We start from the raw sequence: 14,003 nt of genomic DNA, 5'->3' as shown, positions 1-14,003 counted from the left end.
GTAGGTTGGGGGGTAAATCAAATTTTTTCGGAACCGTCTCATGGCTTTGCTCCAAGATGAGGGTTATCGAGCGGAGCTGCTGTCAGATCTTCAAGCTGACTACACAAAGTTTTTTTCAATGGCAGAAAGAGAACTGGAGGGGATATCGAAGACCAAGCCAGTTGATCAATATGTCAGACTACAGAAGATCGGGCAGGGTACGTTTGGGGAGGTTTTTAAGGTGAGGCATAAATCAACGAAACAGCACTTTGCACTGAAACGAATTCGAATGGAACAAGAAAAAGAAGGAGTATGTAGCGCTTTTAACACTTCAATTTTAAAGTTCCCTATAACTGCTTTACGAGAAATACGCATATTACAATCCCTTAATCATGAAAATATAGTGTGTTTAAAGGAAATATGCCACAGTCCACGTAAGCCTATTCCTACCTCACGCTATTCTCAGCGAATGCTGGTAATGGGTTCAAACCACAATTCTATCTTGTCTTTGAGTTTTGTGATCATGATCTCGCTGGCTTAAGTCAGCAGATTGATTTCACTGAACCAGTCAAAAAAGCAATAATGAAACAACTGCTTACCGGTGTTTTCTACCTTCATCTGTAAGTTTTCTGGGACCCTTATCTTTATTGCTATACTATTTCAAGTAATGTCTGATTTTTCGGGTCTTTGGTGGTCGAGAATTTGTCTCGATTCATGCAACAGGGAACTTAACCTCACGCTTACTATGTGCCGCTCAAAACCTTACAATGTTCTATTTAGTTATAGTACCCCGTGAACGAACAGGATTATATTACGTGCTTGGCGACTAAACAAACTGACTACTAATCCAAAGGTAGCAGGGTAGAAGCTCACTATATAGTTCGATTTAACAGGCCAGTAGTACCATCAGTCCTTAGTTTAACTCAGAGCTAAGTGTGTCAGATCAATTCATGACTGATAGTAGTTGGAGACGCCACGTTCTGTTCGTCAGCGCCGCCTAATTTCCATACTATTCAAATTTGTCGTAGACATTCTTCCAGTGAAAACGCGTTCGTCGTCTGACTTCGGAGGTTGATCTGCCATGATACTCGCTTATCAACATACAGTATGAAAATGGCATGGTTCTACTTGACAAAGAATTAAGCAAAATTAAGTCTTGATTTTCTTAGTCACTAATGCAAACATTTTGGGATGTTTTTTCCATGTACATCCAAAATATTGCTTATGAATTAGTTTGATCCACTCCTGGATCGACACTAGAGAGTAAAGTAGTTGCGTGTGATGTTCACTCATCTAGGAAGTCTCATTATTTGAAGTAGGTTGGTTTTATATGAGATCTCAGCATGGAATTTTAGGTTCACTGGGCTACCTCAAAGACAGTAGTCAAAAAAAACATTTTGCTAGATAAATCTTCACTAAAGCTAGAATGATGATTTCAAAAAAATCAGGTAAAGTTTTTGCATTAACTCAGCTCTTTTAGTTTATTAAGTTAACATAACTCGTAGGCAATCAGTTACCAAAAGATGCATTAGATGTATGGTGTTTCATGTTACTTCTTTTTAATAAACCCAGTTTTTTTGTGCAGTAGCTGTGTAGTTGGTTTATCAAATGAAGTTCCTACACGTACCAGGTAGTGACCTAAGTCTATCTTAATCTTTACAATTAGTGGTTTTTTGTATTAGGACGACATATTTGTGTTAATACCCAATATTGGTTGTTAGTTGTGTCCAACTAGTTACTAACTTTATATTTGTGCTAAGATATGAGTAAACTTTTTTCACTCAAAATTTTTTCGTCTTGTTTTTTGTATGTGTATTTTCTACTCAAAGGTGATGTATTGTTCATAAAGTAATATGCAAGTGTATTTGTAGGTAAAAATGTTTATAGGTTTTATCAGCACTTGATTGGTATTAAACAATCTAATTATGCATGTTTAGTTGTTGGTAATTGTACGATCTCCAATCATATACTGCAATATGTTGTGGTGTCGTTTGTATCCACTCTCTGTTTAAACCCTTCCATATATGCCTGTTTACATAATTTGTACTAATGGGTCCTCATCGACATTGATATAATTTGTCCTTTTGTTCCAGAAACAATGTTCTCCATCGTGATTTAAAAGCTGCAAACATTTTGATTGATAAAAACGGTATTCTTAAAATAGCAGATTTTGGTCTGGCTCGGACCACTGTTGCCTCTATTCGTCCTGACCGCCCAACACGTTATACTGGACGAGTCGTTACTCTGTGGTATCGACCTCCTGAAATTCTCCTAAATGACCGCCATTATGGAAAGCCTGTAGATATGTGGGGTGCTGGTTGTATTATGGCTGAATTATGGACAAAGTATCCTATTATGCAGGTAATTGTTGAATGAATAATGCAATTTTCTCGTGTGGTTCCATACAACACAAATAATACTCGTTGGACTAATTTATTAGGTGTTCAGAAAATAATCAAATTTAAGTGGTTAGGAGTTGGGTTAATACTTAGATTGTATTAAGATTTCTCAGATCTATGATTTGGTTGAGGGACTCAACCTTCGTCCAATAATTTATGGGTTCAAAAATAACCAAAACTATTTCATTACGAGCATAGGGTTAGTTTCATTGGCCCTCACAAGAAAAGCATGACTCAAGTTTGAACACACAAATTTGTTCTTGATAAGCAAGTTACGACTTCTATAGTTCTTTTTAAGGATGGATTTTTTGTCTGTTTCTCAAGTCGCGTTATAAATGACATTTCGTGCGTTAATTAAGAAAGACAGCAAACTCGAAAACTTCATTCGTTTTGTAGAAACTGATTATGGTGAAGGTAATAATGATGATGAACACCACCGGTTTTCATTTTCTTTTACTTCACTTCATTGCTAAGACAATAATTATTATCTTAGGTCTTATTTTGTGTTGATCATCCTACTAAAGGATTCCAGTGGAAATTTTTTGATTTTGTGGATAACATCGCTTTAAGACTGAATATTGGGAATGTTAGCAATACGAATTTCGTAGTAATCTTATACGACTCAAGGATGAGCATAAAAATAAGGAGCATAAGGAAGTATGCAATGGAATAGTTTAAGGATTAAATGAATCTTATTGGTTTTATTTGGAAAACCATCAGTAATGCTACTCTTGGAGAGACGAAGGAGAAAATGAATGCAACATTTATAATTCTGGTGAAAATTTAGTTATTTTCGGAATCGATAGGTTGTATTGCGAGCATTTATTAAGATGGCTTCCAGATTTTTCTTCAGTCTCTGAAGTATATCTGCATCCGTCGACAAGGTTTTAATAAAAATTATTTTTGATGTATAGATTTGAAACTTACAGTATAGTAAAACGACTGTGTAAAAGAACGATAATAGAAATCCGTGTGCAATTTGGAATAAACAAACCAATTGCGTTAATCCACTCTTCGGTAGACTAACCCAATTTATTGATAGTTGGACTAATTTACTTGGATCACAGCTGCTAAAACGATACACACATCAAAATCAGTCATCAACTATGTAGTGCGGTGTTAGATAAACTTTTATTTTTGAGGATTCTCTACTGTCAGTTTCTCTCCCTGCTTCGATTTCTTCTAAATAATGGTTGATTACTTCTACTGTATGACTGGTAATTCTTTGTGCAGATTGGCATTTCGGTCCAGTAAATATAAAGAATCATGTTGGCAAAAGGTTTCTGTAGATGTTCTTTTTTCAATTAAATTTTGTTCCAACCGAATTCTTATTGCATTGCTGTTTCAGTATCTATCTTCATATCTTAGCCTGAACATTTTTGACGGGACTATCGTCATATCTGAAGATGCGTTTTTAATACTATGCTTGGTTTTACCCCTTATTTTGGATATATATGGCCAGACAGATGTGTTATATCCACCGTCTTAGCATAAAAAGGTTTATGTGGTCGTACCTGTATTTTCAATTTTTTTAGCTTAACACTGTAGGGATGACTAAGCTTACGGAACTTGTAAGCTATCGTGAGACATAGTGTTTAGGTCATTATCTTTGTCTACGTTATCTATGTTTTTGTCTGGGTGGAAAAACGTACGAATTGCCGATTATGCTCTTCACGTCATGCAACTACATCCTTCTAGAGCGTTTGATGAGGAACGAAATTTTACTACTAATTAACGTAAACAATGGAATGTGATAGCAAGCTTATTTCCTTTAGTAGTCTTTATCCGAATAGTATCATTTGGTTATTTTCACAGCTTTACTCTCCATTTCCATTAGGTACTTACAGTAGTTTATTTAGGTTAACACATCCATTTTGTTCCGTCATATGAGACGACTTCCGCCAAAACAACTGTAGTTGTTTTTCTTTTTATATTTTAATTCGACTATTCATTAGCTTTTTTACTCAAAATTAACTTGACCTTAAACTGTTGATGGAGAGTATTGCATGTTTACGCTAGATGCTGATTAAGATTCTGCAGATCTTAGTAAAATAAGGCTAGTTGTAGTCTAGTGTAAATATTGGTTATTTGTAGAAATATCAGTCATTTTTAAAACGCTTTCGTAATTATCTACTACAAGTTACTACAAGATGAATAACAATATACCGGTCTCTCTTGTGGCTATTATAGTTTTTTTAAATTAACACTCAAATTACTTTAACTATTCTAGAAAGTAAAATGCACTAAATACGCTGATCATCAATTTTCTTCATCACTTTTGTGGGGTGAATTCGCTTTCAATTTCTCTGTGTAAGGCTTGTATATACCAAATTTACTTTACCACTTGGAAATAAACTACATTGCAGGTCCCCTGTTGTTACTGTGGATAACGTGTAACTTTCAGTAATGTGGCATTGTATTTTTCTAGGGGGACAATGAAATTAGTCAGTTGAACCTTATAATTAATCTCTGCGGATCTATAACACCTGAAATATGGCCAGGTGTAGAACGTTTGGAAACATTTAGAGAAGCTCGTCTACCTCAAGACATTAAACGACATGTTCGAGAAAAATTGACCCCCAAAATCTCTTCTCTTGCTGCTGTAGATCTCATTGATCAATTACTTGTCTTGGATCCCAGCAAGCGTCTTGATGCTGAGCAGGCGCTTTCACATGACTATTTTTATGAAGATCCTCCCGTAGGTGACTTGCGATCTTTTTCCAAGTCTGGGACATCTTATCTGGAATTCTTGTCATCAAATAACGCTCGTGGTCGTATGTTACAGGGAGCGAATCGTCCAGGGATTGTACGTGGTCCGGTTGTTGGTCCTGGGCAGCAAATGAATTATCTTAATGGGCCTGGCATCATGCATCCTAATCGACGTCTACCTTTACCAGATGACAATTCGTACTATGAGCGTGTTTTTTAGTCTGATGTGCTTGTGTCTACAATACTTTTTGAAATATTACTTCCAGAACTCATGTGTATATAGTTCACTTTGATCTTGTTTTCCGTCTTCTTTTGTCAATGTTTACTTTGGGATTGACTCCGTTTTTTACCTTTTCATGTCATGCAATCTGAATACCATAAACACTCGGTATTTAAACATATATTTCTATGTATTCATTCTGTCTTGCGCAATAATATTTAAAACTCTTTGCATGTGATAGCAATGTTTGAGTTTTCAGATATATTTAATATACGCCATAGAAGTATTGGAATTCTATCTGCTTACTTCGACTACTGGTTACTTGTGTAAAATGGTGTCCTAATGGAGTTAAGAATATTACTTCTGAGAGAGCTTATTGCTTTTTTAATCATAAGAATGTCTGAATTAAACATGCTTATACATCAAGAAGCCACATGTTACTAAAAAACTTTTCCATATGATGATTTATGGCTGTCGAATTTAGACCAAGTCAATGATCTGATTCCAACAATTTACTTATTTCCAACATGTTGTAAACTGGTTCCTCGATATCATTAGTTACAAGTCTAATATTCAGGTAACTGGTTGTTACATCTGGAGTTAAGCTTAATGAATTAGTGATTGTCAATACTAAGAAGCGCTGAAATCGAACAAGATATGAAATTAATATTTAGCTGTTTATCTGGAACATTCCTAATTTATAGTTAACATCAATATAGTTTGAAAGAATGTTGATCTTATACCCGAACAAGTGCAATATTTGCTTTGGTTTTGAGCAGGTTGTTTCTTGGTAAATTATTCAGTGCATAATACTAGAGAGACCCCTAATCTGATCTTGGAGTGATTTTCAGTTGAATGACTCAGGTTATGGATGCTTCTGTATGTTATATATATACTGACTACGTATGTCAATGCAGTGGCCGGACAATCAAAATGAATGATGACTTGAAGGTATAAAGCGGTAGTATATTTTCATAATCATGTCTAGAGTTAAGTTTATCTAGTTTAGAAGAAAAACATGCTAGACGGAATGGTTTTTTGTCGCAACAGTAAATTAAGCAACCAACATGAAGATACGATTAAATACTGAACAACTTTTTTAGTGGCTTACTGTTTCAACCCGTTTTATTTTCTTGATAAACTGACGGGGTATGTGCAAATACGAACGCATAAACGCGGTACACAGTCAGTCACAACGTAGAACCTGATACGTACATACATCGGCTCAAGTTGCAACACTATTAACACCGAGTGATGAAATTGCCAGACCAAATCCCAGAATTGTAGAGTTAGTGACATTATGAGTGGTGATAGAGAAGACCAGGCATTAAAATACAGTTCGAGAAGAAAATGTAAATTAGTGAAATAAAGACAAATAGTTACGAGAAATTTAGAATCTCAGAATTTGGAGGAAGACAAATAATGGATGCACCTGCGTCATTGCAACCGATTTTGAGCCATGGCATTCAAAGTCCCTAACAATTGGTTACAATAATCACACGGACCCAAGCCATGTAGTCTATACCTGTTAACATGACTCAGTGCAGTCGTCAATGACTGAGTGGATTGGTGTTATGGTTTGGCTTCTCACAGATTTCCTTCAACCTACTAAACCATACTACATCGCCCGTCGAGTTAGACAGTGGTTGGATTGAAGTAGTACGTCTCAACCACTTCCGTTGATGAATATTTACTACCTCATCAACCGATTTGCTATGCTCACCTAGTGCCCTATTCCTAACCCAGGCATTGCTTATTTGGTGGTCTCAAAATATGCAAGCAGAACTTAGAAGATACCCTTGACCGGATACTAGTAGCCTGTGGATATCTTCTGTTCTTAATGGCCATATCTCATATCCATAAGGTAGAACGGTAAGAACTGATGGGCACTGGACTCGTTCTTTGGTTGGAATACGGATATCTCGTCTACACCACAAGTTGGCAAAAAGTCACTCGAACCCTCTGAATCCGTGCCGGCATTTCGTTAGACACAAAACCATCAGGACTGAGGGACCCTCAATATAAGTGAAGCGGTCGATACTCCATTCTTTACCTTTAACGCTGACGCCAATCCTGAAGTAACATTTTACAAGTTAGGAACAGAATCGCACCACAAACACGTCTGCTTTGTTGCCTAACTTGATCAGAAGACTATTTTTTCAGCATCTTGATCAAACAGAATTCTATCATCTGCATCTTATAAGTCAGCAAGTGGATTTCCTATAAAAAGGCCAACTCCTGAAGATTCAGACCATGAGTGTTGTGTTTAGAGGAATATCTATAACGAAGTAGACTGCCCCGTAGATGACAGTTCGCCGTAACATCTGAATCTGTTTGGGTAGAGGGCCTGTGGGAGGTTAATGTACTTCTTCGGATGTCTTTCAATAAGACACTGTCAAGGAACCTTAACTGATAGGGTTGTACGCTGCTACAACTATAGTCGGATGTCGAGAAGCATGTCTATGTTCTAGAACCTGTCGAAGGGTGAATATCGGTCCATATATCAACGTTCAAGTCTGAAACCGGACTAGTTTCCTCAGGTTTTTCACGAGCTCTGGGTAGACGTCGAAGTATTATTGAGGCTAACATTTTAGTCACTACATTAGTTAAAGTGATTATCAAAATAGGACTATTGTGCTTTCTTACAGACTGAAAAGATCAGTCAGATGAGACTACGTCTAGTTCCCAGATTTTAGCTACAATCCCAGGTAACTGCTAAAACTGGACTAACATCCCTAAAGATCTCAGATTTTAGTCCATCGGACTCTGCTGCTCCCACTTGCATCAGATTACTTATATTTTTTCAACCTGAAAAAGTTTCTTACTGTAACCTATCGCTCTCGTCTTTCCCATCTCTTCTGCTCTCGCTATTCACCACTAATGATTGTTACGCAGGCTTTCTATAAGCCTATGTATAGGCTGCCTCGGGTCCTCGAAGTGAGTCTACGAGCACCTATCAGTTCTGCAGACGCCGCCGAAACCTGATTTTTCCTAATTTTTTGGTAGATGTCAATGCTGTTGATATCACTTCCATGGCTGACAAATCCCTCCGGTTGTTCTTGAAACATATTCCTAACTTGTTCATCATTAAATCGAACTTTAGGTACTTTTCTTGCTACAGCTTTTCTACATCCAGTAAGACGCAGGCAAATGTGTCTGGACTAGAGTCATATCAGACGATGTCTATCTTTATGTTTAAAGTTTTTGTTAGAAATACATGGTTATTCGGGCATGGTTGCAACAGGCGCTCGCCATTATCTGTTCGCTGAGCTGCAACACCGTAAGACCCGCTTAAGTGTCTTTCCATTTGGTTTAGTCTACCTACTTGGGCATCAAAATCACACACCAGTATTATGGCGGGGCGTTTAACTTTTTGAAGGAGGTTAAATAGCTCCCCACGAAACTCATTTCACCTGAGCTGCAGGGACAAAAAGAAGGCAACCGAGTGTGTCCCTTGAGCTGCTGCTTTGTCTTATCGTTCCTCAACTGACAAGCCTAGTATATTTAGACCTAAACGAACAAGTTTCAGCAAATATATTAATTTGTAAAAACAGAGGTTTCATTTGGCGACTTTAGAATCATACAGCAGTTAACTGCGTACCGCATGCGTGTAAATGAACTCTTGGTACTTAGATTATGTTTGGATGTGTATACCTGTGCGGTTCCCATTACAAATACATGGTTTATTAGATGTATCTATGTCACGAACTCGTCAGTATCCATATATAGAACGAATTATGATGTAAATAAACAATACAGCAATTTGGAATTAAAAGTTATAATTTAATTAAATTTACAGAGTATGTACATCAGCGATAGGTACTCTCTAGTTTCTTTTTTTTTTGATTATCTGAAATGGGAAGCGAAAATATTAGTGAGCCAAGGATTAGCTTGAGAAAATAATTTAACTTATACCAAATATACTTGTCAACAGATAAAATCCGTGCTTTCTGTAGTAAAGAAAGCAAAGTGAATGAAGTAAAACATGAGCTACGATATTATCATGCTGTATTTGTGTGATAAGCTGGTGTGTATGCTGCCGAAGGTTAGGACGAACGACACCAGTTTTAAATCCACGTTTGGAATCAGCTGAGAGAATAACTCATTCGAACTTTATACACAATGGAAAAAGACCCCTGATCAAGAGTGTTAATCCAGTCAGTCAGTTTACAATGAAAAACCTAGTACGTATGTACATCAATTCAAGTTGCTATACCCCATTAGCACAGAGATGAAATTGCCAGTCCCAAGCCTTGATGAAGGAGGGCTGGGTATGAGGTAAACAATGTCATTCCGTAGAAAACAACTTTTCTAGAGGAACGTCCAGTCTATAATGTATCATTAATATTCCTTGGTTTATACATTCAACAAAGTATATTGGGAATGCTTTAGTTGTTACTTCTGTCATGGTGAGCCTAGATTTATCCGTACGTTTTTATCATGTTTAGATTGAGCAAAAGCAACTGGATATACGTAACCATTGTTATGTGTAATAACTAATTGAAACAAATAATTGTTAGTAAGTGGAACCTCTTTACTTTTCTGTTTGTATATGTGAATTCGATAACAATTACCTCAAGAAACCACTTACAATTTACATACATAATTTAGTAAAGCATACTCTAGAAATTTGAGTGACATGATCGTCACATTCATAAGGTTGTTGAACAGTCTACCTTTGTAAGACCGTCATTTTGAGTTCTACAACCTAACGATATTTAACTATAAGAAAACTTGCTTTTAGCAACTTTGTGCCGGAGATTTCTGTAATCATTGAGCGTGATGGTTTTGTTGAAGGTTTCACCAACATATTTAATTATTTCATTTGGTTCTGAACTAACGGTGATCATCGGGATTAAAACTTGCAACTGGTCTTGGCTGAGCTTTCTGGACCAAGGGTCGTTTGTTAAATATTCGCTGTCGCACGGGTGATTGTGTACTGTTTTAGAAGCCGGTATTATGTATCGGTTATGCTCGTATCTGATTCTAAACATGGATTTACAACCAGTGAATTTCGATCTAAAAGGCTATTAGTATAATAACAACTAATTACCCTTTAACTCTTTGCCCAGTACCTTCCGGCTTTCTTTTGTGGCCAAACGTGCACACATATACAACATAGTGGTAATGAAGTCCAGGCTCTTCTTTATTTAATTTGCTTTCTCTAACTACATAGTGTGTGTAAGTCATCTATGTAAGTTAACCAATATTTATGGAACAAACTTTCTGCAAAAGATCTATGGCTTCTTCAACTTGATTCCAGGACGTTAAGTGCCGGGGTCTCATTATCCTTTCAAAGAAATCTCTAATATCCACTGAAAAAGGCTTACTGGGCTGTGTTTGACTTGTAGACGGTAATGGATCAACCATGAGACTACAGAGAACATCAAAAAACAAATTTTCATGACTTCATAGGTGTCTAAAAGGATACTCGGAGGCGAGTATGTGGACATCTAAAGAACCTTAACTGGTAAGACCAGTGATTTAAGTTAGAAACGAACGATTCATATTTATGCTAATATTTTTGTGACAATCTTATATAAAGATTGATTTCTCTGCAATCTTTGTAAACAGCTGTTTGGCCGTCGTTTAACCATTCGACTGCACCGATTATATTCAGTTTTGTATATCCAGAAGTAATAACATGTAATAAAACAGATGAGCGTATTATGACAAGAAACGTCATAACAAAACTCGGAGACAAATCTTGGTACGCAAGACAAAAGAAAATATGTAAAGCACTGAATTAAGTAAAAATCTTGTTGACATTTATGAAGCCCCACTCGAATGGTTGTGGACGGAATAGAAGCTTCCACTTAACGTGTTTCCGTATTTAGTAGCAGTGGGTCCCCGATGCCTTCAGTTGGGAACCTAGATATATGTAACAAACAGAAGGGAAATGTTTGTAAATTATAGTGAAATACTATCATCAGTCCTTAAAAATAAGTCAAGTTTCCTCTTGAAGGACTGCCGGGAAGTGACTTGCACTACCTCAGCTAGCAGCGAATCCCAGGATTTTACTATTCCTGGAGTAGGTGTGCCTGCAGTCGATTCTGCTATGTTGTGTCTGTGATTTCAGAGTACTACCTCTAAAGTTTGTGTTGGGACTGAGCTTGAACAAGTATTTGGGAGGGTGCCTAAGAGTGTTTATAATATATATATATATATATATATACAGTGTCATATAAATCACTGGATTACATTTGAGACGACAATACTCTAATGGGTAGACACAGTGATTTGAGGCGCTTTTCTTAAGGTTAGAATTCGAGTCCCCAAACTGATGTCTGAGTGCAACTTTGTATACGTTTCTGTATATTCTTACTCCTTTTGAGTAGGGGAAACTATTTTTCATACTCTAAGTTGGACCAAATAAAACCTGAAGACTAGATGGGACATTCTCTTGTGAAACTGGCCAAAAATGAGCTTCAACGCAATCAGTGCAAGTTTTACTCGAAAGGCACTTTTGTCGCAGCTAGAGTAAGACTTAAGAAAATGAGATAGCAAGATTGTTATATCTTTTCCAACTTGGGACACCTCTATAAGGAAACTATGCGTAGTCGGCAACAAGTCTCAAGAGAACCACTTCATACTTTGAAGTGTTGAAAGTAAGTCTGTTGTTCGCCAAACCTTGAAGTCGAGTCAGATCCTTCTGAAGTGCCAGCTCACTATCTTGGTTTTAAACTTCTCTCCAGTTTAACATCATCTGCTTGAAGCAATAACTCAGACGATACAGAGGAAGTCATTTATACAAACTGAAAGGAGAAAAGGTTCTAGTACTGAGCCCTGGGGACCCCACCAGGACATTCTATAGTTTGAGAAAAAGTGAAATTGACCCTGACTTTAGAGAGTTGGTTATTTAGATATTGTGTGGATCAATCTATTAACGGTAACTTGATACCTAACAGTTTTAGCTTATTTATGAGACACATATGATTGACCCTATTAGGTGCTTTTAAGAGATCAAGGTATATAACACCAACCTTTCTCTTGCAACCAAAGATGGTTGTCCATCGCAGTCAGCATGTTAGTTATACAAGAGTGACTTTCTTTGAAATAGTGTCGTTGGGAGTAAAAAGTAGTTTGCAGATAATTAGTCATGTGGACCGTCATCTACCAAGGACTCCATAACTTCTGAGGGTACTGAGAGAAGCGCCACTGGTTGATAGCTTGAAGGTTCATCATATCAGCCTACTTTGAAAACTGGTGTGGTGTGTGCCATCTTCCAGTCTTCTGAAACCTGTTTCGGCTTTGCGAACGTGAGAACACGGTAAGCGGCCATGCTAAAATTGAAGATGCTCCTCTCAATAAAGCGGAGTGAACTACATCTGGGCCAGGCAAAGTGTTCTTGTTTAGATGCTGCAGCTTCTGATAAACCAATCCACCACTCAGGTTTACTTCCGAGACTCCTGTTGAATTGCAGGTGAGGCTATTGCCAAAGCAGTTTGTATGTGTTATGGTTTTAGAAAAAACTGTTCTGTCAAGATCTCGGCGGCATCATATTGATGTAAATTGAACCAATAGGACTTAAAAACTGGGAAACTTCGGTTTTGCTTTGTTAAAGAGAGGCTGCATGACGGAAAAAATCTCCAAATCGAAGAAAAATATATCGATTAGCTTTATCTGATACTGAAGCCTATATTCTCTAATTGTCTTTGTGAATTGGTTACCTGAGGTCAGGAGTTGCTATAAGGTCGGTGGGAATTTAATGGAACCGACCTTTGAATCTGTCACACATCGAAACGACATCAAGATGCTTACAAGTTGTCTTAGAGTACGACGGTGAAATATGATCTGTTAACAAAATCGGAGCAGTTTATAAGTTAAAAGAATAATATATTCAAAGCGCATATTACAAAGACTTGAAAAATACTAAAAATAGGCTACTAACGTGGAAAAATGTAAAAACCGAACAGTAAGCTGAGGAGGAGTAACGGTAACTATTAATTCAAATAAAACTCAAAAACAGCTATCTACCTAACGTAACGCTCAGGATAGATCATTCAGGTCAAAAGTGTTAATTTTTTGGCGTAAGGATAGCAGAAGTTTGAAAAACGCAATTCAAGAAAGGATCCTTACGTGATTTGCGTTTACTATCCATAGTAATTTCCGGACTTCCCGCATTACTAACATTCTTAGCTTATGAAGAAGACAAGCGTTTCAAAAGCACCATAGATCAAATGGAGAAGTACTTAGATCAAAACACATCTGTCGACATGGATTACAGTACCGGTAAGTATCCTGACTAAGGAAATGCACATTCAAAGGCCAAATCCCCCCAAGGCCGCCCGCCGTTCCGTTCTAACGACCTTGAAAGGCCTGACAAGAGGCCGACTCTCGGCATTTGAGCTGTTGAGTTGCACGAATATCAGGTTTTCTCATATGTGAGTGGTCTTTTGCTGCAATAAAACCACAAAATAATTGCGAAGAACATTGATTTAGCTCTCTCTGTTTAGTAGTGCACACGTTGGACCGATTGTTGCTTCTCAACTCCTTCATCTCCTCATTTCGGGGAAAATTTCTTCCGGTTTGGATAAATTTTGAGGACTTATTAGTATTCACATAACATATATTATTCTATCCTCAGCATAAATGTGTTCTTCAAAAATATTAAGTATCATTGTTAATTATCAATTCGACGTAAGTTCTTGCAGATCAGGCAATCACACAACAAACCTGCCGTTTTTGGTTGAAAT

General features: G+C 37.2%; 2 protein-coding genes across 2 annotated transcripts; one reads left to right on the top strand and one right to left on the bottom strand.

The window, feature by feature from the left end:
• Positions 1–40: 40 nt before the first annotated feature.
• On the top strand, positions 41–5,597 carry Smp_094760 (serine/threonine kinase; the record flags this gene model as incomplete). The annotated part of the gene is made up of 5 exons (XM_018789220.1): positions 41–289; positions 323–413; positions 446–599; positions 2,073–2,340; positions 4,807–5,597. 5 exons carry the CDS (start codon positions 41–43, stop codon positions 5,305–5,307), a joined length of 1,263 nt encoding a protein of 420 aa, XP_018654685.1. The 3' UTR covers positions 5,308–5,597.
• A 3,473-nt stretch (positions 5,598–9,070) lies between these two features.
• On the bottom strand, positions 9,071–10,778 carry Smp_094770 (hypothetical protein). Its single transcript, XM_018789218.1, has 2 exons — positions 10,361–10,778; positions 9,071–10,326 (listed from the first exon to the last, which is right to left on the bottom strand). Exons 1-2 carry the CDS (start codon positions 10,495–10,497, stop codon positions 10,026–10,028), a joined length of 438 nt encoding a protein of 145 aa, XP_018654684.1. The 5' UTR covers positions 10,498–10,778; the 3' UTR covers positions 9,071–10,025.
• Between the last annotated feature and the right edge of the window lie 3,225 nt (positions 10,779–14,003).

Source organism: Schistosoma mansoni, chromosome W, assembly GCF_000237925.1.
Source record: "Schistosoma mansoni strain Puerto Rico chromosome W, complete genome".
NCBI lineage: Eukaryota > Metazoa > Platyhelminthes > Trematoda > Strigeidida > Schistosomatidae > Schistosoma > Schistosoma mansoni.
The sequence above is the reverse complement of the archived record's forward strand: the minus strand, read 5'-3'. Positions and strand labels throughout refer to the sequence as shown.

Excerpts from the sequence above, each read along its gene's own strand:
- Smp_094770 (XM_018789218.1), bottom strand. The coding sequence starts at position 10,497 with ATGACTTACACACACTATGTAGTTAGAGAAAGCAAATTAAATAAAGAA. Across the intron at positions 10,327-10,360 it reads ACTGGGCAAAGAGTTAAAGG|ATCGAAATTCACTGGTTGTA; the intron begins GTAATTAGTTGT and ends ATAGCCTTTTAG.